The 25897-nt window shown below is 42.3% G+C and overlaps 1 protein-coding gene across 10 annotated transcripts in view; it reads right to left on the minus strand.

Moving 5' to 3' along the window:
* TANC2 (tetratricopeptide repeat, ankyrin repeat and coiled-coil containing 2) overlaps positions 1-25897 on the minus strand; it is a 617479-nt gene that overhangs the window by 203288 nt on the left and 388294 nt on the right. For 7 of the 10 annotated variants that reach the window (XM_030541298.1, XM_030541296.1, XM_030541295.1 and 4 more), the window contains one exon: positions 4952-5062. The exons of the other annotated variants lie outside the window; for them this stretch is intronic. In XM_030541298.1, coding sequence (XP_030397158.1) covers positions 4952-5062 — 111 coding nt within the window. The remainder of the gene's footprint in view (positions 1-4951; positions 5063-25897) is intronic. 10 annotated transcript variants of the gene reach the window in all.

The raw sequence follows: 25897 nt of genomic DNA on the forward strand, positions 1-25897 counted from the left end.
ATATCACAAGAAATACTGCATATTACAAGCACAAATTCAAACCACAGGACAACAGTTACACCAGAAACCACCTCCTAGTCATGCGCTGAAACGTGCCTGACATTTCAAAATAAACATTTTAGCACTGAGCAAAATTCCATCTCTAGGCACCACAAACGGAGATGAGTATTTCTACGTGCAGAGTAGGTAATGTTCACCTCTCACCACTATTTACTGTTTTAAACAGCCTTTAAATATATTACTAATTAGATTACCTGTCACAGATCACATTACAAATTATTGCTACCCCTACTCAAATTTATCTTTATCCTCGTGTTTTTCCTTCTTTTCTTTAACTTTACCCCTTCAGGGATACCTATGTTTTGACAGTATTTGATAAAGTCCTTCAGGCATTTTAGAAGAGGGTTAAAACAGGTCAAATATTAAAGAAATTATTTCAAATTCCTTTCAAAATATTTGGTGCATAAAAACTGCTTGTATTCTTAGGGGACTGATCTCTCTCTTTAATATGCCTTTCTGTACCACCCCATATAATTCAGGCTAGGATCTATCATCTTCTCTATATATTCTAACCATCCTTGAGATGATGCACCAAGTTTGGTCTGTTTAGTCATATTAATACAAAAACCTGTGTTTAAACTGCATTCAGATTGCAAAATTCATATCTCAAAAGTGAGGACATGCCAAAATTAAGGTTGCCATGGCTATCTGAATTTGGCGTTCTTGTGTATATGCATCATGACAGAAAAGTCCCATACGATGTTGAGCAAGACTCTCAACAGTTTTCAAACTGCCTATGGACTTCAGAGTACACGCCAACCCTTCTCATGCTTGTACATCAGGGGCAGGTCTCTCTGTGACCAGCTCCCAGCCCTGTCTGTCTTTGTGTAGACTTCCACCTCTCTAGAGCTCCTTACCCTTCCTCTTATGAGTTTTAGGAAGCTCCTTCTCAAGGTTTTTCTCCTGGACACACTACCTCAGCCAAGCCTTTTCCAGAATTAATGAAGGTCCTGCTCCCTTCCTGATCTCTCTCTCTCTTATGAGTACGGTGAGATTAACTGCCTTCTTTCCCAGTATTCCTTGCTACAGCCTTTAATCTCAGAGCTTCCCCAGAAATGCACCCCCAGAATGTCTTGCTGCTTCAACAAAGTAAGAGTTGAACTGAGCCATAGGCTTGCCTTAAAGGGCCCAGAACGCTGACTTACAGGTCCAAGGATCCTCCTGTGGTTTTATGAGGGGCAGAGCTAATAAGGAGGAATAAAATACCCAACACTAACCCTATCCAGTGTCTGCCTGAGATGGGAGCAGGATGAGGTTTAGCTAGTTGAAGCTCAGTCCTCACAAGAACTGAGGTGATCCTGGTTGACAAAGGCATGAGGATAACAAATGTCCCTTAACTTGAGGTGTTTGTCCATCTCTTGTTATACAGGTTTGAACTACACTTCTACCCTGATATAACACAACCCACTATAACACGAATTTGGATATAACAAGGTAAAGCAAAGCTCTGGGGGGGAGGGGAGGACTGTGAACTCCGGCGGATCAAAGCAAGTTCAATATAATATGGTTTCACCTATAATGCGGTAAGATTTTTTGGCTCCTGAGGACAGCGTTATATCTGGGTAGAGGTGTATATGGAACCTAGTTAGAAGATCAGGTTACAACCATATTCAGGATGACTTTTTATCATTTATGCACTATCAGGAGGCTGTGACTGTTTCTTATAACAGCAGATATTGTGACTGTCTTCCATACCTTTGACAGCTCAAGATTACATTGCTATAATGTGCTTGATGTACAGCAGCATCTTGTAACCACCTGAAACTGAACCTGGTGCAGGGTTCAGGTGTCTGTTTCTTATATGGGAGTATCATGCAGTGAGTCTAGTATACGTATTCCAAGATCTGCACTAGTTGCTTAATGGTGTTCAGGTGAAACTTAAAAAGGTGTTTCTGATTTCTAAATCTCTACATGCCTATTGATCTTCATACCTGTGGGACAACCACTCTGCGCTTGCAAAGCCTGAGCTGGAGCCCTTGTAGTATATAGTGGGTGAGCTGCTGGCATGGTGTTCTCTGTAAGGACATTTCAACTTCTGGTGTTTCTCAGCCCTATTTAAAGTAGTCTAAATGTTATGATCTTCAGGGCCTGTGCCCAAAGCTCATCTTTTCCTCCCAGCATTTGTGAAGGTGGAGACTTTTAGTGGCAGAAAAGAGGAAGTGTTTCAATATTTAATTTGCCTGTAAATTGCTGTTTGGGAGTGACACTGAATGGAATCACCAAAGCCAAGTCATAGTGACAGGACTTTTAGATATTTTAAGTTCTATCAAGGACACCTAGAATGAAGGAATTGTGCTCTTTTTACTTTGTATAAATGTAAGAGACAAAATAAAACACACCAACCCATCCTGTTATCACATATGCATACCAAGATGGCAATGCCAAGTTCTGTGCATTTTACAGGAACTGCAAACTAATATCTACTTTAATACAGATATTTTCTAACAGTCTGTACGTGAGGTTTTCCACCCTGAATTCCCACACTCCCAGCACACAATTTCACTAGATCATGGGACAGAACAGAATCAAAATGTTTACAGTCAAATGCTTTAGAAGCCTTTTCAGTGCCCCCAACAGTATTTATTAGACATTTAATGAAGTGGGATAGTTACAACATCTCCGGGTAAGCAAGGGTTGTATGCTATCAAGCAGAAACTCACAGAGGACTAAGGATTTCTTAAAATTTACTAGGAGAAAGCAAGAGCTCCAGCCTTCAGGTTAGCACTGTTTTCACAGCAGGAACTCTGGATCCAGATAGTTAAAGCATAACCCAATTCTACCACAAAAGAAAAGAGTAAATACCCATGAAGTACTGCTTGCATGTACATACCTCATTTTAAGGTTCCAAGGCATGAGGGGGGAAAGAGGAAGAAAACAGCGAATCGCACACTATATAAACTCCCTTTTCTGTGTGAATGGCTGCCTCAGTTTCAGAAGTCCTTCCTCAATAGATTGTTCTATTCCTATTCAGCAGAACTTCTCATATTGATTGCAAATAAACATAAATAAGTACACATTTCAAGTCTGCATAGCCATTCAGACTCTGCATTCTCTGGGATCCAATAAACTGCAGTTCTCCTACTAAAAGAGCTGCTGGATGCCAAATGTGCAACCAGGCAGCAGGGGGTCAGGCGCCCCCTGACAGATATCTTGACGTGTGGATCTACACACAAAAAAGTCCTCTGGGCCTCCCATAATCTACTTGCTCTGTCTTTACTCCAGTCCAGCGCTTCTCCTTGACATCCACAAAGGCATGCCTTTTATTTTTTTTTTGTTAAGTACACTTTACGGTGTTGAGGTGCGGAGAATCTTCACACATTTTTAACATGTTCATCCACACTATCAAGAGCTATAGAAGCAGAACAAAGGGCAAAATTCAAGACTCCACTGTCAAAGTAGCGTTTCTTTACTGTTGCCTGCTAGGCCTCTGTGAGTATCTGCATCCTCCAAAAGTTGTGTCATATTAAATTTGAGAGAGAGCTTAGTTCTTAATTCCTTTTAAGCAAGTTATGCAATTCAATTAGAGTTCTTTATTAATACAGCCATGACAGTATTTTTTTTTTCCAATTGTGATTATCACAGTAGAAGGTATTTAGTTACACAGAAGGGGCAAAAGTTATATCTGTAAAATTCTGTTTGTAACACTGATTCATTTAGAAAGAATAAGCACTTTTTACAGTAAATTTAGTCTCAAAGAAAGTATTCTCTGAGTATAGGGATCCAGTATCAACAACTTTCCCATAAGAATTTTATTCTGTTTCAAACATATTTCATTAAAGAAAGCTGTTCTCTCTCAATATCTATGCAATATATGGCTTTTCATCAAATCATTCATTTTCTTTAAACACACCTCTGACAAAAGAGATATTGTACTTTGACACTGACAGGTACTGGCACCTTCTCTACCTGGACATGATTCTAAAGGCAAGATTCCATGTGGTCACATACTATTTGGAAGCAACTGTTACCATTTTACTGTGTCACAGGAATATGTTGATCATGTGTTCCGGTAGCTTATACACTAACTGATCATCCAGAAGAGAAAATTACAGAATTCAGCGAAGATCTGAAAATGAACATTTCCTGCTCCTTTATGCCCTGATCTGCAGCCAACTGTAACTGTAACATCTCTGACACAGCTCCATAAACTATCTTCTCAACCTTAATGAGGTTGCCAAGCAACTCGTACAAGTTCAGAAGAATCTGGGAAATGATACTGAGTCCTCAGCAAGATACAGCTATATAAAGATGTAATGGAATTCACACATCTGTATGCAGCCTGTCCAGTGCTTGAAAATATTTACCAAATGAACTGATCAAAAAGTCAGAAAAATATAAGATTAACTCAGGGAAATAAAATACTTCAGTTCCAACTATGTTTTTAACCAGATTAGGATAGAGGTCTCCAACAAGATGCATACGCTTTTAAAGTTCCTAAATTCTTCAGGGGGTACATAAATTAATGGCTACCTCTGAAATAAATGTGATGTGCTTAATAGCAAATATACAAGAAGGTATGATTATGTATGAAATGATTTAATGATGGAATACACCAGAAGTATGTGTTTTATTCCAGTATTTCTGGAGATATGTCAGTAATAAAAATCAGCCTTAAGAGAGTATGGCTGTTTGATCAGCTTTTATTCACTTAAAATCAGCTCTATAGTAGCTTCTTCATATTTTAGAAGGGAATGTGTCGCATGAACACACAACCACAAGTGACAAATAAAGTACAGATATCAGTTAGAGACTGCCACCCAGCCAAGTGGGTAAGTCCATAAAACTAGGTTGGGAGAAGGGCCAGCCAATATTTAGAAAAACGAGGCACAATGCATACGAAACTGTGCTGTGCTGGAAGGGCCCATCCTAGAGGCTTTGCATGCATGCTTACCAGGGCAGTATGCATCAACGTCCAGTTTCTGTGCTGAAGTGAGCGTTGGTGAGCCAAGCTCAGACTCTGGGATTCGAGGGCTCTCAACAAACTTTGCCTTCCTCAGGGGGGCTAAGGAGAAGGAGGGGGAAGAAAGAAAGAGAGGTCAAGAGTAAGGGAAACAGCAGGCAACAGATGGAAGCACTTAACTAAATGACACACTGTGTCAGACTCATATTAAGTTACCCTTTTTTTTGTGTGCCAGAAAAAAAATGATCTGCATTCTTCACAAAGGAGATGGGCTTGTTGTAAAGCTACAGCAAACTGCAAAGTCTTACTTTAAAGCGTGCAACCACTGAAGCACAGTTCTTGGTTGTCTAAACACTGGCTTTTTCCCCCTCCCCTCTCTAAAATTAATCTTTTATGAGGAACAAATGAACCTGGATTCAACAACTACAGAAAGGCTAAGATCATAGAAAAGAAAACAGAGCCTGCTAAGTTTTAAGGTATTTTGAACAAGAATGGCTAGATAATTAAAATGCTTCCTTTGAACAGAAACTTTAGCTTCAAAATATCAGTGGCACTCAATATCTTCTGCTCTAGAAAATTCAGTATTAAATATGAGTTATCTGACTACACAGCTTAAGAAGGAAATTGATCACCTCGCTTCGCCTTGCAAGCCCAGGAGGCCCAAGAGAGTTAACAGAAAGAAGCAAAAGAAAAAAGAAAAAAAAATTTTGACTCAGATGTTGCCCAAGCTGATATAGTAAGGAAAAACTGACTTCTACAGCAATGTGATTTTAGCAACAAATTTGAGCTGCGAGCATTGGCATTAGGCTTTAGGATGTTTGTGTGTAATGAAATGCAATTTATAAAAACACTTTCAATGCTGAGATTTTAAACAAAAAATATTGCCAGCCATTAGAAACAAATCTAGGAAAATAGTTAATATATGCAGAAAAGATTGGATAAAGTTATATAAACATTCAAAATGGAACTGTTATGAAAATTACACCTGAATGGAACTCTCACATATCCACTAAAGCCCGAGTGTAATCTGAAAAGTTACTTAGAAATAATATCATGAGTTTAATGGTTTAATGTCTCTCAGCAACTCAAATATCCTCAATTTACAATTAAAAAGATTCTTTTATGCCTGCCAATCCTGCAAGTTTTAAATATGGGAACTTAAAGTCAAGCTGGGTTCTTTCCTTCTCAGGTACTATGTATCATGTGTAATAAAGGCTCTACACGTCAAATAATATCCTTAATGGTAGCTATGAATCCCATTGTTGCTAATACATGTAACTGCAGGGTTAACTGACTTGCTACATGATTGGAAATTAGTTAATGGTTCTGCTGATGCAAAAGAAGGAATACAATCCAGCTCACTTTCTCTAACTGCATTGTTTCTACAGTACTAACAGAAATAAAAAGGGGAAACATTTACATCAATCACAAAAGCAAAGAGCTATGAGACAGAATACGTGCAGGAGACCAAATTCTGCTCTCTGTTACATTGCTATAAATGCTGAGCAACTCCAATGACTTGAGTACAATTACTCAGAATTTACACTGGTGTAACTGAGAACAGAATGTGTTCCAGGAGAGTTGAGCTGATGACTAAGAAGGTGCCATTTCTATACTGTCACTTTTCTGAATATAACCACACATTAGGTGATACTGAGTATATGTACTACAGTCACTCTGGGCTTCTAGGGTATGCTGTGCAACACAGCCCACACCATGCAATATGATAAGTTTAAAATTCCAAGTTATTAGTATGGAAATGATAAAAATTGCATCAGCTGAGAGTTTGAGAAAACAGCCAGCAACACAAAAAATGTTCCCAGAATTCTGATATGGTGATAGAAGAGGAGCTTTTGATTAAAACAGGTAACTATAAGGAGAATACTATTGTAACATTTAGAACCAACCCAGATAATCATCCCACACAGATCATTTTACTAATATTGCAGCTATAATTGTACTTTCACAAAGGCATGTACTGAAATGTAGGTTTCATCCTACTGAGGAGAGTCCAGTAACATTATTCTTCCTATTTATTAAGATTTTGTAGGGCATACAACACACCCTTACATGAAATAAAGACAACAAGCTTCATTTTGACACTGTTTAAGTAAACACTGGAAGGATTTTAATACAGGTTAAAAAGAGGTAATAGCTTGTTTCTCTCTTCATAATAATTTCTGGCTAACCAATTTTAGAGCCAGGAGTTATATAAAGCTACATTTACATGACATTAAATCAAAAGGAGTTATGGCAGTACAGCACATATAGCAACCTCATATGAAACGAAATGATGTACCCCAACTGCACATTCATCAAGGAATTCAGGTAGCATCATAAATCATAAGATTGAGGCTTACGTGGTAACTTTGTGTCATAAGGACCACAAGATGGAATCACTTATTTAATTATTGTACACTTGTGGGGAGCAGAAATAAAACACACAAATCAAATGCATTCTTCTCCATCATTCATTGTGTGTCCCTTACCCTCCTTACAGCTGCTTTCTATATCTCAGGAGGTCTCTTTTTCTTTTATTAATATATTTGTTTAGAGTTCAGTCTTAGATAAATTCCACAAAAACAGATGCACATATAAAGTGTGTGATGACCATGACATGCATTTAAAAATATTTTTATATATTTTTTTAAATTTTGCCCTTCTCCACAACTCTGACACTCTGCTGCTTTTCAACTTTTCATCTTCCCCACTTCCTCATTTAGGGCCAACTCATATAAAACATATAAGTATATGTATGAATCCATTCCTGTTCTGAACAACACTTATGCAAGGATTATGTCCCATTGACTTCAATGGGATTGAAGCATGTACTTACGTGGTGTTATGAACAGGGATGCCTTCTTGAATCAGGGCCCAGCGAAGTACATTTTAAAATATGTTTCATACAACATATAAAACTGTTTGTATTTCGTCCTTTTCTTCATGTCATATCTTTATTTCACTGAGTACAACTCCCTATATTGCTAACAGCAAAGGCTTGCATACCATGGAATAGATATAAATCTTTAAGCCAACAAAGGGGTAAAAGCGAATCATCATAATGACTACATCTCTCCTGCTTATATTGAAATGAACTTGGTGAAAAGTGCTGGACTGAAAACAAGGCAGCCTGAAGTCCTCTATTCTTCTGCAAAAAAAGCGTACAGCAGCACTGCATGCTTCTCCCCTTCCCAACTCAGGATCACTCTGTCACTGTACCTCAACTTTGTCCTGAAGATACTACTAATGGAGGCCAAAGAGTAATACTGTCTCTATGCTGATTTTATGGATATGGATCTCAGTCAGAAAATAGACTGAGAACATGAAGTGCTGTCAGATGATAAAATACCAGGGTTGGAAAGGACCTCAGGAGATCACCTAGTCCAACCCCCTGCTCAAAGCAGGACCCATCCCCAGACAAATTTTTGCCCCAGATCCCTAAATGGCCTCCTCAAGGCTTGAACTCACAACCCTGGGTTAAGCAAGCCAATGCTCAAACGACTGAGCTATCTATCCCTGGAGTGGATTTGATTGTGTGACAAGAAACAAAAGGTTTTGTACCGCATTCCCAGTTCCACAGAAAAGACGGTTACTCACTTTTGTAACTGTTGTTCTTCGAGATGTGTTGCTCATATCCATTCCAATTAGGTGTGCGCACGCCGCGTGCACCTTCGTCGGAGACTTTTTACCCTAGCAACACTCGGTGGGCCAGCAGGTCGCCCCCTGGAGTGGTGCCGGTATGGCGCCTGATATATACCCCTGCTGGCCCGCCCGCCAGTTCCTTCTTGCCGGCTACTCCGACAGTGGGGAAGGAGGGCGGGTGTGGAATGGATATGAGCAACACATCTCGAAGAACAACAGTTACAAAGGTGAGTAACCGTCTTTTCTTCTTCGAGTGCTTGCTCATATCCATTCCAATTAGGTGATTCCCAAGCCTTACCTAGTCGGTGAGGTCGGAGCAAGACGTTGCGGAGTGTAAAACCGCTGTGCCGAAAGCGGCATCGTCTCTAGCTTGCTGGATCAGTGCATAGTGTGATGCGAAGGTGTGCACAGAAGACCAGGTGGCCGCACGGCAGATTTCCTGTATGGGGACATGAGCCAAAAACGCGGCCGACGAAGCCTGAGCCCTGGTAGAATGGGCGGTAAGGGCCCCGTTGGCACGCGGGCCAAGTCGTAACATGTCCTGATGCAGGACGTGACCCAGGATGCAATATGCTGGGAGGAGATTGCCATGCCTCTCACGCGTTCCGCTACTGCCACAAACAATTGTGGTGAACATCGGAAGGGTTTAGTTCTCTCAATGTAGAACGCGAGAGCCCTTCGGACATCCAAGGAATGGAGCTGTTGCTCTCTTCGGGATGAATGCGGCTTTGGGTAAAAGACTGGCAGGAAGACATCTTGGTTAATATGGAAGGCGGAGACGACCTTAGGGAGGAACGCCAGGTGTGGTTGCAGCTATACCTTGTCCTTATGGAACACCGTATACGGAGGGTCCACGGTCAGAGCCCGAAGCTCCGAGACTCGCCGAGCCGACGTGATAGCGACTAGGAAGGCCACTTTCCGGGACAGGTACAGCAGCGAGCATGTGGCTAAGGGTTCGAAGGGGGGCGCCATGAGCCTGGTCAAGACAAGGTTCAGGTCCCAAGTAGGGGTAGGCCGTTTGACCTGAGGGTATAATTGCTCCAGGCCCTTGATTAATCTTGACACCATAGGGTGGGAAAACACGGACTTGCCAGCCTCGCCTGGATGGAAGGTGGATATAGCCGCGAGATGGACGCGCAGAGAGGAGATTGCCAAGCCCTGCTGCTTGAGAGACCACACGTAGTCCAAAATGGTGGGGACTAGCATGGAGAGTGAGTCGTAGCTGTGCTGGTTGCACCAGCAGCAGAAGTGTTTCCATTTCGCTAGGTAGGCTGAACACGTGGAAGGCTTCCTGCTGCCCAACAACACTTGTTGTACTGCGTCAGAACAGCGCAACTCGGACTGGCTTAACCAGCCAGAAGCCAGACAGGTGGAGGGACTGTAGATCCGGATAGCGCATCCTGCCGAAGTCCTGTGTGATCAGATCCGGCCAAGGAGGTAGGGCAATTGGATTCGCCAGGGACAGATCGAGCAGCATGGTGTACCAAGGCTGCCACGGCCAAGCTGGAGCGATCAGGATGAGGCGGGCCTTGTCTCTCCGGACCTTGATCAGGACTCGGTGGACGAGAGGGAAGGGTGGAAAGGCGTAGCAAAGACGTCCCGTCCACGGAATGAGGAACGAGTCCGACAGGGAGCCCGGGGAGCGACCCTGTAGAGAGCAGAACACCTGACATTTCCTGTTCGATCTGGAGGTGAACAGATCTATCTGGGGAAACCCCCACCTCCGGAAAACGGAATAGAGGATGTCCGGACGGATGGACCATTCGTGGGACAGAAAGGATCTGCTCAGGTGATCTGCAAGGGTGTTCCGCACTCCCGGGAGAAAGGAGGCCACTAGATGAATAGAGTGGGCTATACAAAAGTCCCACAGACGTATTGCTTCCTGACACAGCGGGGAGGACCGGGTCCCGCCCTGCTTGTTGATGTAATACATGGCCGTTGTGTTGTCCGTGAATACCGCGACACAACGGCCATGCAAATGGAGTTGGAATGTCTGGCATGCTAGGCGAACTGCCCGCAGCTCCCGCACATTGATGTGAAGAGTCAACTCTCTCTGTGACCATAGACCCTGTGTACGCAGGGCCCCCAGGTGCGCACCCCAGCCCAGCGATGACGCGTCTGTTGTCAGGGACACTGAGGGCTGAGGGGCGTGAAACGGTAGGCCCGCACACACTTGGGAGGGCGTTGTCCACTAGCCTAGGGAACCTAGAATCTTTGGTGGAATTGTTACAATTGTGTCTATGGCGTCCCTACCCGATTGATAGACCGACGTGAGCCAGGCCTGCAGCGGGTGCATGCGGAGTCTTGCATGCTTGGTGACGAAGGTGCATGCAGCCATGTGCCCCAGGAGAGCGACGCACGTTCGAGCAGAGGTGGTCGGGAAGGCCTGTAGGCTTGTGACCATGGACACTATGGCTTGGAATCGGTGCCGGGGGAGGCTGGCCGTCGCGAGGTTGGAGTCCAGCATTGCCCCGATGAACTCTATGCTCTGCGTAGGCACCAGAGTGGACTTGTCCGGGTTGATGGTCAAGCCTAGACTCGCAAACAGCTCCATGATGATAGTGATGTGCCCGGTCACCTGCGCCTCCGATGTGCCTCGAATGAGCCAGTCATCGAGGTAAGGGAAGACACGGATACGACGACGGCGCAGGGCAGCGGCGACGACCGCCATACACTTGGTGAATACCCGGGGGGCCGAGGAGAGCCCAAAGGGGAGGACCGTGAATTGGTAGTGGTCCTGATATACCACAAAGTGAAGATACCGCCTGTGCGGGGGAAAGATCGGAATTTGGAAGTAAGCGTCCTTCATGTCGAGAGTGGCGTACCAATCTCCGGGATCCAGGGAAGGAATGATGGTTCCTAAGGTTACCATGCGGAACTTGAACTTTTTGATGAATTTGTTCAGGCCTCGCAGGTCCAGGATGGGTCGAAGGCCCCCTTTTGACTTGGGGATTAAGAAGTACCAGGAATAAAACCCCTTGCCCCTCAGCTCCCTTTGCACCTCCTCTATAGCTCCTATGAGCAGGAGCTTGCGAACCTCCTGGATGATAAGTTGCTCGTGAGAGGGGTCCCTGAAGAGGGACGAGGAGGGAGGATGGGAGGGGGGTGGAGAAATAAACTGAAGATGGTAACCAAACTCCACCGTGTGCAGGACCCAACGATCCGAAGTTAGCTGGGACCATGATGGCAGGAAGGGGCGGAGGCGGTTGAGGAAATGAAGTGGATCCAGGGAAGGGATTGGTAAGCTGCTCTCGGGCGCACCTTCAAAAGTTCGCCTTGGGTCCCTGCAGTGGCTTGTCGGACCCAGAAGTGTTACCCCTTTGAGGACCTGACTGACATCTACGGTTCGGCTGGCCTCGCCTCCGGTTAAAATCTTGTCTGGGGCGAGGCGAGGGGTAAGTGTGCTGATGGTAGGGGCGGAATGGCCTTCTCTGAGTCTAGGGCGTGTGCATTCCCAGCGAATGCATGATGACCCGGTTATCCTTCAGGCTCTGTAGCCTGTGATCCGTCTTTTCGGAGAAGAGGCCCTGCCCGTCGAATGGCAGGTCCTGGATCATGTACTGTAGCTCCGGCAGTACTCCGGAAGACTGCAGCCACGATATACGGCGCATGGCTACGCCCGACGCCAGTGTTCTTGCTGCCGAATCTGCGGCATCTAAGGACGCTTGTAGGGAGGTCCTGGCGACCCTCCTGCCCTCTTCCAGGAGAGATGAAAATTCCTGGCGTGAGTCCTGGGGAAGCAGCTCTGTAAATTTGCCTACAGCCTCCCAGGTGTTGTGGCTGTAACGGCTCAGGAGGGCTTGCTGGTTCGCCACACAGAGCTGAAGGCCTCTCGCAGAAAAATCTTGCGGCCCAGCAAGTCCATGCGCCTGGCTTCCCTGGATTTTGGCGCAGGAGCTTGTTGGCCGTGATGTTCCCGCTCATTGACTGATTGTACCACCAAGGAGCAGGGTGTACATAGAGGTACTCATACCCTTTGGATGGTACCATATATTTCCTTTCCACTCCGCGGGCAGTGGGTGGAATGGAGGCCGGAGACTGCCATATGGTGTCCGCCTTCGCCTCGATCGACTTGATGAAGGGGAGGGCTACCCTGGTCAGTGCCTCCACAGAAAGGATGCTTACCACTGGGTCCTCTACTTCCGGGACTTCCTCTACAGGAAGGTTTATGTTCTGGGCAACTCGCCTCAGAAGGTCCTGATGTGCCCGGAGATCAATTGGCGGGGGCCCTGATGAAGATGTGCCCGCTACCGCCTCATCTGGGGACGAGGAAGAAGACACCCCAGGTAGGAGTGGTTCCTGAATGGAAGCCTCGTCCAGAGGGACCTCCACTTCCCGGGCATCCTGCTGCGCCAGGGGATCCGCAGGGTCTTCCTCCATACCTGAGGGGGGAGGCCAGCTGACTGTGGCCTCTGGTGCACAATGCTCCGATTGGCTGGAGCGAGCTGGGCCCGAAGGTTCGCCCTGGGCTTGGTGGTATGCCCAGGGCATCCAAAAGGACAATTGTGGTGGTCCCTGGTCCGGGTGGACCTGAACATCCAAACCCCCGTAAGAGGCGTTGTCCATAAGGGAAGAAGTGGACGAGTGCCGTGAAAGCCATGGAGGAGCCGTCGATGACTGCGCAGGCCTCTGCGCATCCCGATGTCGTCTCCGTGCGGTGCCGGCGAGTGGTACCGGGAGTCATGGCGGTACCTCGATCTGGACCGGGACCTGCTACCAGCTCGGTGCCGGGAGGTCGACCAGTGCCGTACGCTGCCGTGCCGGGATCTGCTGCGGTAGGAAAGTCGGTGCCGCGATCTAGACCGGTGCTGAGAGTAACACGACGGCGACCGGGATCTTGATCGGTGCCGCGAGTACGACTGGTGCCGCAGGTAGCGGTCCCGGGACTGCGAGCGGCGTCTGGATCTCGAGCGGCGATGCTGAGAGTGGTCCCTCGATTTGGAAAGGGACTGATGCCCAGTAGTGCCTGGCGAATGCGGCTGTACCATGGCGGGCTTGCCCATCGATTGAAGAACCCGCACCGGCGGTGCCGGGGGTTGGGGCAGCTCGGGCTCTGTCAGAAAGATGAGGTCACGTGCAATGGAGAAGGTCTCCGGCGTGGAGGGCGCGACAAGCTCAACCGCTGTTCTCACTGGGGAGCTGAGAGGCACTGGACTCAACGGCCCCTGAGGAGCCGGAGTCGACGGTGCGACGACGCTCGGTGCCGCGGCGGATGACGGTGCCGGGCGGTCAGGTTTGGAGGCACTCTCTGACTGAGGTGCAGATGTAGGTACCGCAGGAGCCCTGTGCTTCTTGCTCCTCAGGGAGAGGGAGCGGTGCGTGCTGGCTAGGGTGCCGGGCCGGTGTCGAGCGGGAAGTTGAAACCTTTGCCGGTGCCGGGCGGTCCGGAGCGGAGGCGACACTTGGTCCCGGTGCTGGAGTCGGTGCCGATGGTGGGGGAGTCAGCGCTGCCTCCATCAGGATCTGCTTCAGGCGACTGTCCCACTCCTCCTTTGTTCGGGGCTTGAATGCCTTGCAGATCCGGCACTTGTCCGCAAGGTGGGACTCGCCAAGGCACCTCAGGCAGGAGTCTTGCGGATCTCCTGTGGGCATCGGCCGATGACAGGCCGCACAAGGCTTAAACCCGGGTGAACCGGGCATGGGCCCCGGCACCGCGAGGAGGAAAAGGGGGCGAACCCCCGATCCTCTGTATAACTATTTACTAACTTTATAACTACAACTATTACTATAATTACAGAACTATATACACTATACTTTAGAAGAGTGAAATGCTTGGGAGGTGGAGAACGGCTAGCCGTGCTCCACAGTTCCAACGACCGACACGGGCGGTAAGAAGGAACTGAGGAGGGGGCGGGCCAGCAGGGGTATATATCAGGCGCCATACCGGCGCCACTCCAGGGGGCGACCTGCTGGCCCACCGAGTGTTGCTAGGGTAAAAAGTCTCCGACGAACGTGCACGCGGCGCGCGCACACCTAATTGGAATGGATATGAGCAACACATCTCGAAGAAGAACCAGTTGTTCTCTGTGATTCACTTTTTGTAGGGAAGAAAACATTAGTCATAACTATTGTATAATGTTCACCTCAACTATAATTTTGAGACAGAGAGACTGTACCATGTATGGACAGGGCAGCCATAGTCAGCCAGATAAATATGAAAGTCCTGCAGCCATAAAATGGGTTTCAATTTCTTCAGCTAAACATCTTATAACTTTTTTGATTGTAAAACCACATGTAACTGCTCATCCCTGCCTATCCCTCAGTATGCAGAACTCACTTTTGTTTACAGTGAACAGAGGAAAAGAAAAAGAAAAAGGAAAAGGAGGTGACCTGGGAGGATGAAAGGTTGTCACAGATGGGAGATTTCTCTTTCACTACAAAAATATAAAATACTTAACAGACCAAACTTGAGCAAGGGATCCCCAGAGGGATTACGGTAGAATTCTCTCTGACATTCAGACAACATAGCTTGAACTGGGACAGAAGAGTTTGATCAAGTACACCTCTACCTCGATATAACACAAATTCGGATATAACGCAATAAAGCAGCGCTCCGGGGGCGGGGAGGGTGTACACACACTGGCGGATTAAAGCAAGTTCGATATAAAGCAGTTTCACCTATAACGTGGTAAGATTTTTTGGCTCCCGAGGACAGCGTTATATCGGGGTAGAGGTGTGCCTGTTCTGAACCCTAGTTACTGTGCCATGGCCTAAGTGCTTCTATATTATTCATAGTTTAGTTTCAAAATCTGTTAAGCTGAGGCTTTGGTCACAGGTATGTTGCTTCATCTACAACTTAACAGAGATGTGTTTGCCACCTTTTATTGGAAAGGTTAGTGCCCTTTATGCAGATATAGCTACAGCTGTAAAGACACTGATAGATGTTTTAAAAACCACTGCCCAAAATGAAGTAGCCAACTGTAAAGAGATTTCTTTAATAACTTTTAATGACTTACCCAAGTTTGAAAAATCACTTCTGAAAGATATGTCCTAGTCTAGACAAGCCTTGCTAAATTAATTCAGCTCTCAGGAACATTACAAGGAATTCTTTTCTCTAAAACAGTCACAGTGTTCAATCTACATGTCTTCCTCTTTTGCTCTACTGCTTTCCTTTCTTAAATAATTTTATACCCTTATGACACTGATTTCTTTTCTTTTCCATCCATATTATATTTATGATTTGAGATCTGTTATTAGTGTGTATTGTAATATGTTGGGCAAAAGAAAAATGCAATATCACCAATTAAAATAATATCTATTGTTTAGTCCAGTGTTTCCCAAACTTGGGATGCCTCTTGGGTAGAGAAAGTCCCTGGCGGGCCGGGCTGGTTTGTTTATCTGCCGCGTCCACAGGTCCGGCCCATCGTGGCTCCCACTGACCGTGGTTCGCTGCTGCATGCCAATGGGAACTGTTGGAACGGTGTGGGCCGAGGGATGTACTGGCCACCACTTCCAGCAGCTCCCATTGGCCTGGAGCAGAGAACCGCGGCCAGTGGCAGCCACGATCGGCCGGACCTGCGGACACGGCAGGTAAACAAACTTGCCCGGCCTGACAGGGGATTTCCCTAAACAAGCGGCGTCTCAAATTTGGGAAACACTGGTTTAGTCTATTGTTAATATAGCATGGATTAAATGTAACACTTTTTATGTCAGTGACCACACAAAATTGCTGAAAGGTTCTATATCAGATAATCATAAAGCAATTCTCTGATGTCTGCCTATGATTTCAGATTAAGAAATAAAATGTGTACAAATGGTAAAAATAAAAGATTTCAAATACTTAGAGAGATCATCAAATCTTCAATGAAATCTGAACTGAGCACTTCTGCTTAAAAAGTGTCAATAAAAACCTGAAGTACATATTCATAATTGCTTTAGAAAGCACACAAATATTCCAGATTAAACATTAAACCCAGTAAGGAAAGCAGAACACAACAAAAGAACAATTTGGTCACAAAGAGAAGGAAGCATTTGCTATTGTAAATTCCTACCACTGTAGCACTAACAAATCAGAGAACAATCTTAACACAGCTGCAAATCTGAGCAATCATACACAAAATTAATTCTTTGAAGAGCCAGTTACTATCGTGGATACAGTGCAGCCAGTGTTTATATGACAGTTGCCGAAAATTTCGCTTTAAAACCTGTTATCAATTACAGCCTGTGACATCTACTAAAATGAGTAAGTAACCAGTCGTAAGCAAAAACCTACGAACAAGCAGTAGTAGCTGTTACTGGGTTTTTTTTGTTTTGTCTGTATTGTTAGTTTTTATGTATATTAACTGTTGAGACTCATCCACAATATTGTTATGTATAAAGTCACAGCAGAAGTATGTCAATATCCTTAAATGAACTCCATGAGGTTTTGATGTTTGACCAGTTGAACCAAACCACAAAAATACTGTTTAAAAAAAAAAAAATCTACCAAAGAACCATGTGTTGAGGACAACATGAAAACAGTAATCCCTAGACTTTTGCTGGGTTTTTCTAGAGAACCTTATCATTACTTAAGCTCTATTAAAACAATATAATTTGTTTATTTGAAAGATGTACTCTGCATAACTACTCCATCAAACACTGAATGTGGTTTTTAAATCATGTCTATTGATAGTATTACTTGCTGCCTACCACAATCATTTGTGCCACATGTTAGTTACTGCCAGCTTTTGACACCTTTGGTCAGGAATCAAAGCGATACAGTGACTTAATTCTGACATTACAAAGATGAAATATCCCACTTTCTTATAAATGTACAGGGCCTTATGAGACATGTTTTAGGTTCTGGTTCAGAATCTCTGGGATCATCCCATTAACTCTATCAGGAATAGCAGGAAAGCAGAAATAATTCCAAGACTGTTTCTGATATCAAAACAGATAAAACACCTTTTGTACAAACAAACAGCAATGAAGTAGTTTCAGATTCACAATTCTGTGATTACTATTAAGGAGCTGAATAAAACCAGAGTTATATTACGCACCTTTAGTTCGTGAAAATCCAATGTTTAAATTAAGCACTACGAGGAAAGGGGCTTCATATAAAATTTTCAGTGTGAAGAAATGGAAATATAAACTTAGTGCCCTCTTGAAACAACTTGTCTCTAAATGCTTTAACAGTCCAGGCAATAGCTTTGCCAAGCTTAACATTTTCCCAGTACACGTGCATCCAAATTGGACGATCTACATGAAAGAGAAGAATTGGATTTGAAGACCTAAAACTCTCATTTCCTTTAGTACTAACTTGGAAATCAAAACATTTTTAACAACTTGTTGCTTCAAGGATTTTGTTTGGCTACTCAAAGAACCTTTTACCCACAATGTTCCTCTTCCATACTTAGTTTATGACTAACCACTGTTCAGTAAGCTCTAATCTAATGTTTTGAGTGGGTCTCTTATGGCCAGTTCTTGCTTCCCCATAAACAAATGGAAGGTTTTGCCAATAACTTCAATGGGAGCAGTCATCAGCTTACAAAAGGTATTCAGTGAAATAATATGTCTTAGCCTGTCTAGCTCTCTGATGTTTCAATAGACGGTGCCTCACCCTTTGAAATGATTTCCATAATAATGGGCTGCTACAGTGCAATTATGCAAAGAAAGATTTCTGCTCGTGTTTTAATTTGAAATTATATGATTTGTTTGCTAAATCAGTTAAATACACTAAACAATTGCGCCAAGGCTCATCTTTATTGACATCAGAGGACGTGTAAGTCCAAGTTTAGCTATCAAAGCAGATCTGTTCAGATTCATTTTGTGGCCCTACATCTTTAGAATGATCTGATCATGGCACAGCACTCGTTAACATAAAAAAAAAACGTAGCTGGGGGGGAGGCAGATTTCTGAAGTTAACATTTCTGAGGAGGCAGGGGTGTTTCCTGGCTAATGGTTCTGGGTTTTTTGCCTATCTTATAAGTGTGATATAGTTTGCATTATTGAACTGAATACATATTATTAGCATCTGTAAAACCATCTCTTTATTCTCTTTCTTGTTTTTAATTCTTCTTTACTAAGACCAGCGACATACCTATTAAATGAATCAATATTTATGTTTAAAAAATATATGGACTAAACAGTGACACGGCAGCCTGTATTAGACAAAACTGTAAATACAATACAATGGGAAACAATTCTTTAAGATGGAAAAATCAGGGACACTTTTCAAAGAAAAATTGGAAAAGAGAAGGACAATGAGGATCTGAACAGAAGAATGAAAATATTTGTTTGTCATTTATGATCTCCCTACCAATATGGTACCTAGGCCACATATATATATAAGTGATGGTGATTAATTTGTGTTTGTTATACCAATGCAAGCTACTGGCAATGTAGAATCTGATACTTCTCTCCAAACTCCTTAATTCAAGGTGGCTCACACTAAAGGCAATGGCAAAACTCCTACTGACTTCAATGGGAGCGGGTTTGGATCAGCAGTGAGATCCTCTTTCATGCTGATATTCAATGCCAGACTCACTTGACTTGTGGGAGGCTGGGGACCGCAATGAAACCAAAACCAGGCATAAAGGCCCAGACTCTGCGCTGCGATGCTCAGTGCTGCGATGCTCAATTTTGCAGCGCCTAAATTTTAGGCAACATAAATTCACAGGGATAACTCTGCAATCCACTTCACAAATAGTGAAGCTCAATACAGTTTAAGCTGAACAAATGGAATTTATTAAACCATGGGTTGCTCTGTCCATGTGGCTGAGCTTCTAAACTCTGGCAAATGAAGTGTAAAAATATAATTAGGAAGGCCAAAAAAGAATTTGAAGAACAGTTAGCCAAAGACTCAAAAAGTAATAGCAATTTTTTTTGAAGTACATTAGAAGCAGCAATCCTGCTAAACAACCAGTGGGGCCACTGGACAATCAAGATGCTAAAGGAGCACTCAAGGACAATAAGGCTATTGTGGAGAAACTAAATGAATTCTTTGCATCCATCTTCATGGTTGAGGATGTGAGGAACATTCCCAAATCTGAGCCATTCTTTTTAGATGACAAATCTGAGGAACTGTCTCAGATTGAGGTGTCATTAGAGGAGGTTTTGGAACAAATTGATAAACTAAACAGTACTAAGTCACCAGGATCAGAGAGTCTGAAGGAACTCAAATGTGAAATTGCAGGACTACTAATTGTCCTCTGTAATCTATCATCTAAATCAGTTCTGTACCAAATGACTGGAGGATAGCTAATGTGACACCAATTTTTAAAAAGGGCTCCAGAGGTGACCCTGGCAATTACAGGCCAGTAAGCCTGACTTCAGTACTGGACAAACTGGTCGAAACTATAGTGAAGAACAAAATTGTCTCTGCTGAGTCTGGAGAAGAAACAGCGCTTGTATACACAAGTATCAGCGGCAACAGTGAAAGAGAAAGAAAAGATATCTCTATATTGAAGACAAGCTAAAGTATGTATTGTCTAATGTCACATGATTTTAAAAAATAGCTGTTTTAAAATATTGTTTTATCAGACACTCATTTATCAAAGTGTTCTGTGGTCTCTAAATAACAATTTAATAGAAGTTGTCACTTTTCTTTTTTAGAAATTATATCACCTGTGGCCTTGTACTACCATCCAACAGATCAGTTCCCATACACACTGAGTGACTTTGGTGGACCCACAATGAGTGTACACTAAACTGAGCTACTGTTTCAGTTTGGGGTTTATTTGTACTAATCCATCTGACCATATTCCCTCAGACTGCAGCTGGTTGACAAGATTAACCACATCTCCTGACATCCTCTACACTAATTTCTGCTGCCTGCAATCAATCAACATACCAATGAAAACAGGCACAATTAAGTGAAGAATTAGTTCAACAGGCTCATGCATCCTCTTTCCAGGATCAGAGGAACCTCTAGATGATCAATTATCAACATAATCAATTTCTTCCTGACCTAAGATTCAGCTAACATATTTGAATTTCACACAGTGGCTTTCCCCATCTAAAAACATCATGTGAGTCTTGAGGATTCCCACTATCATTAAACAAACAGTTCTCAAATAATATGACTCAAAACCCAACCATTTCTTTTAAAATTAACACAATCTCTAGCAATAACTGCAGTTAAAGGAACGGAATGATCACTTCTTTGGTTTCTGAGGGCCCTAAAATGTAAAATAAAATAAAAAATTCATACCAATCTGATCATACTAAAACAGGGGTTTTGCTTAAAAATATTAAGCTCTCTTATGTCATCAGTGCACAAGGTTATTCTTATCAGATCTCATTCAGGCACTCATTCTCTGGTGAAAAATAAAACAAAACCAAAATACCAACAAACAGAACACAGATTCAGGGATTTGTTTCATCTTTTCCTCTTATTATAATAATCGTTCTGAATTTTGAAAAGTGGCATAGGTTCCTTCCCAGTAAAGACTTCCTGCACAACAGAGTCTGAAAATGTGCTGCACATGCTGTCTGTCGCAAGTGTGGTGAACTTCTTATGGTAAAAGCAATAGGATAAGGATTCAGTGTACAGCATAAAGTTGACAAAATAAAACAACAATAAAAATGCATTGTGCCTTTGCCATTATTCTCCCTTAATTGTTCACAAGTATCCTTTACATTTAACTTTTTGCCTTTCTGTATGAAATGGGCTGTTTCTCCATAAGCATTAACTCTGCAAAACTATAAACATTAAAAGAGCTTTTCCTATTTACACAGCTCTCACAATTTTTTGAACAGGCAGTAATTTTTCATCCGTACTAGTACATTCCTTAAAATTGTGTAAATTTTGGCCTAAAAAGCAGATGTTTGCAGTAACCAATTACAGCAATGTGGCAGACTGTAAGTCAAGAGGTCAATAATTAATACGGGTCTCTTTTTGGAATTGCAAATACAGATCTTATTCAGAGAAATGCATCAATTACAATAAATATTATAGAGTCAAAAGAGCCATAATTGGGGTTAGTAAGGCCAAAAGGTATTTTCATTTGCTACTCCTTCTGAATTTCTGTCGTGAGCCCTCTTTGTGTGTGCACTTTAAGGTCCAACCCTATTCCCAGAAAGTTAGACAATTGCAAACATCCTATTGACTTCCATTGCAGCAGAATTATACTCCAAATGTAGGAAGTTATATTAAGATAGGTTAAAAAATTATCCCAAAACACATATTGTAAGTACTACATACCCAATCCTTCAGTCCTTACTAAGACTTAACTCTCACTGATGTCCTATTGAAGTCAATGGACCAAAACTGGAAATTCTTGCACAGCTGCAAATAGAACTCCCATGTGACTTTGATGGGAATTTTGCATGAGTAAGGGCTAGAAGATTCATCCAGTGATAGGAACTAATAACACAATGCAAACTGCTTAGTAACATATATATTCAAAAAGTTTAATTGGCACGATTAATTTATAATAATAATTTCTGCAGTGGATGTTTTCTTTTCAGTGGGGCAAAAAGCCTGTCTTTCTGATTCTCAGTTTTAATACTCTGATTCTTCTTTACATCCTCAAGGACACTATCAGTACAGAACTTTAATTGGTCACTAGGGCAAGTGATGCCCAATGTTTATAACCATTATGAATGTGTCACTGTGGATTAGCTTAGAAGGGACCTTTAATGTTTACTTTAGTCTAAATATATTTGTGAGCATGGAGAATACTTTCCAAAGAGGACAAATGTGTCTTCATTCCAGAACTGTCTCCTAACAATTTACTGGTAATCCTTTGGTCTCTCTCCCATTGGCATGATCCACACAGAGATACCCTTCCATTAGCAAGAATTTCAGAGAGAAAAGTGATGCACTGACTGCTATCAGTGGTGTCCGAAGGGTTGATTAGCTGGCGGTGCACACAGTTCCCACCCCAAACTAAATATGCGTCTCTATGTTGAAGGAGGAAAGAGTAACTTTATCACTTAATGTGTTAGGTGGGTGTGAATTAGAAATTGCCTGTATTCTTAATCTTAAAAACTTGGTTAGAGTTTATGTATACACATTTAATAAAATACTATAAAACAAACAGTAGGAAAAATATTTTAGAACTTGCAAAAAATAAGGCAGTGTAATTGCTAGAACTCTGTAAGAACATAAAGATCCACGGTATTGCAAACGAAAACCCATCTGAGGATTAGAACCTGTCAGCCCAAATGTATAGTATTTTTCTAAGGCATAGACTGGGGAATCTCTGTTCTTTAAGCATGTTAGCTATTTCTGAAGATCTGCTCACTGACTCACAAAGACAAGGATGGAATGAATGGAATGGTATGGTCTGCGACAGCTACCCATTCACTTTCACTGCTGTGCTATCAACACATTCCAATCAGGCATAGAAAACATTTAGAAATTGAGTAGCTACTGAGGGTTCATCCTTTATTTTTGTGGACTGAATATTATGATCAATTTTATTTGTTAGTGCTTAATTCCACAATTACAATCTAATATAAAATAAAATTTGAACAAAAAACATAAATTATCTATTCTTTTAGAACTATCACATTTTCCCTCTGTCCTATTTAGTAGCATTTATTGGTGGCTTAGCATGAGGTACTTAACATCTGTGCAGCTCACTAATTCCACTGGATTTTCTATTTATGTCATTATTTCTCTGTTACGCAGTTTATGACTGAGCTAGTGTTTTAATTAGGAAAGTTTTCTTCAGATTAACAAGCAAAGGCAGTGATAAAAGGACAATCTAACGGACTAGTGAACGACTTACCTCTCAGAAATTCAGTTTTGCTCTCTAACTAAATGTTTAGTTTTGGCTAAAAGGAGAATTAAAGCTGAATTACCTTCTTATGGCGTTTTGTGCAAGGTGTTTGGTGTCATTGCTTCCCATTTATATGAACTTATTCTACGTATTTGGTATGTATGTGTATGTACATACATACCCATAGAGAGAGACAAAAATGCATCTGAAGACAAGGGAAAATGCTGGAAGAATACTGAATTCATTTAAAAAAGAATGAGGAGTACTTGTGGCACCTTAGAGACTAACACATTTATTTGGGCATAAGCTTTCGTTGGGTTTTAGCCACGAAGCTTATGCCCAAATAAATGTGCTAGTCTCTAACGTGCCAGAAGTACTCCTTGTTCTTTTGCTGATACAGACTATCACAGTTACCCACTCTGAAACCTGAATTTATTTCCAGGCTATAAAGAATGTATTGATAAAATAGATAATTTGGGAAATTTGACAATCCATCTCTTTGCATCAATTATCTATTATTTCAGACTGGAAAATAAAATAAACTATTATGCTTCATCTTCATATGCAGTCAGTGCTAGTCAATTTCACTTAGATGCTCTCCTGACCAGAAGAATAAACAATACTTAGGTTTCAGGAGATCAAGTCTGCTTAAAAATGTTTTTTGTTTCCACTGGAATTAAAAAACAACAGAATAGGAGCATTTCCATTCCTCCTCACAAAGTCTGAATATATGAGTTAGCATGAGAGTTGGAATCCTCATAACCAACCTACCAGCAAAAAAAGACACGAGCCACCACGAGCCATCCTAGAAATCCATTACACAGATGCACACAGTTCATATAACCATTGGCCACACACTTGAATTCCCTTTGACCTACTAACCCATTAACAGCCCCCAAGAAAGCTTAGCTCAAAGTGCCCTTGAGTGGTCTGTCCACTTTCTGGCTGCATCTGTATAAAAGAACTGCTAATTTCCACTGAGTTTTGGCCCTTCCACAGTCACAAAAGGCAGAACTGGAACATAAAATCTGTATCTTTCTGAATGACGTAAAGGTATTGTTATTTCCATCAGAGTGAAATAGTACCACTGTACATGCTGGATATATCCCTCAATAGCTATCTGTTTTGAATTTCCTACTAACTTTTTACATATATCTCTCAGATGTGCTTGAGCTATACTGCAAAAGTGCTAATGATAAGACTGAAATGGGAAAAGCCAGAGTACGAATTAAAAAATTTAAAACCTGGTAAATCAACTTTTTAAAGATAGCAACAGTGGCAATTCTGTGTTGGCTTTTTGCACATCATATATTCCCCGTCTTTAAGTTAACAATGGAAGTGGCCCTGCTAGAGGCTCATTCATGGGCTGGAAGCTGCACAATGACTATATAATGCTGCTGAGAGCAGTCTTTATTGAAGTCTCCCTGATGGTAAAATGTTTTAAGTGCTGCAGTGTTATTGATCCACAGAAGTCCTGAAACTAATAACTATCAGTTTCAAAGTAGTTGGACCACACCCACTAAAGCTATGGCTATAGCCTTCAGTCCTCTCAGGCCCAAATGAATCTTGGCTCTGCTGAAGCCAGAGCCATATAAATACTAGAATATAGAACACATGGTTGTGTCTTGCATGGCACTAATATGTGAAATATTTATAGAAAGGGTATTTTTGCATGAGATTAAAACCAAGATTAAAATGGACAAAAATATTTGTAAAGGTAAATAAATATTAAAAACTGCTAGAATACTAGGATTTTTTTTTATTAGAGCACCTATTATAACAAAGAGACATGCCAATGCTTCTTTTTAAGAAAGATTATCTTATGCAACAGCAATGGATTGTTACTAATGAATGTGAAAGCTTTCTTCAGTTATGTTTGTAAATTCAAAATGTCAATGGGTACCTAAAGATTATTAAGTGAACCTGTCTCCTTTCATAAACAGGTATCACAATGTCATCACATTCTCAATTCTGACAAGTCAAAATCTTTGCATGTCATTTTGACCTTAACCCAAAATGATATGCCTTAAGGTACAGATAGCAATATTACAGAAGAAATTAATACTTCCAACGTTGCTCATTCTAGTACCATACTAGTTCATACACAAAGAACGACAATATTATTGGGTGTCTCTGGCTGTAACTCACTCTCTTCAACCACTGCACCTCTAAGAAATCCCCTACACAAACACCGAAAGGGAGGCACAAAATATAATAAGCCACAACAGTGACATATATATAAAGATGCTGAATGACAGAGAAAAGAAAAAGCAATGTGTCTCCTAGAAAAGCATTTTAGTAAATCAAATCATAATCATCCCACTTAGAGACATGATTACAATCTCCTTCAAATCATAACAAACAAACCGATCAAATTTTCTTTCTGTATAAACAGGCAGCACTAATTAATTTCCAAAGTAGAAAATCACTCAGCCAAGCTAAAGAGGTTTATATGAATAACAGCTAACTAAACAAGAAAGAAGTTAACTAAGTACAGCAAAATCCATACAGAACACATGTAAAACAAGTGTTTAATAATGATTATTTCAACCTTTCTCAAAAATTATTTATATTAAATGTGTGTTCAGGAAGAAAAGGGACTCTTCGTAAAGAAACAAATCTGTACCTTCTTCTTGTACTTCCAAAA

Source organism: Gopherus evgoodei, chromosome 23 (genome assembly GCF_007399415.2).
Source record: "Gopherus evgoodei ecotype Sinaloan lineage chromosome 23, rGopEvg1_v1.p, whole genome shotgun sequence".
NCBI lineage: Eukaryota > Metazoa > Chordata > Testudines > Testudinidae > Gopherus > Gopherus evgoodei.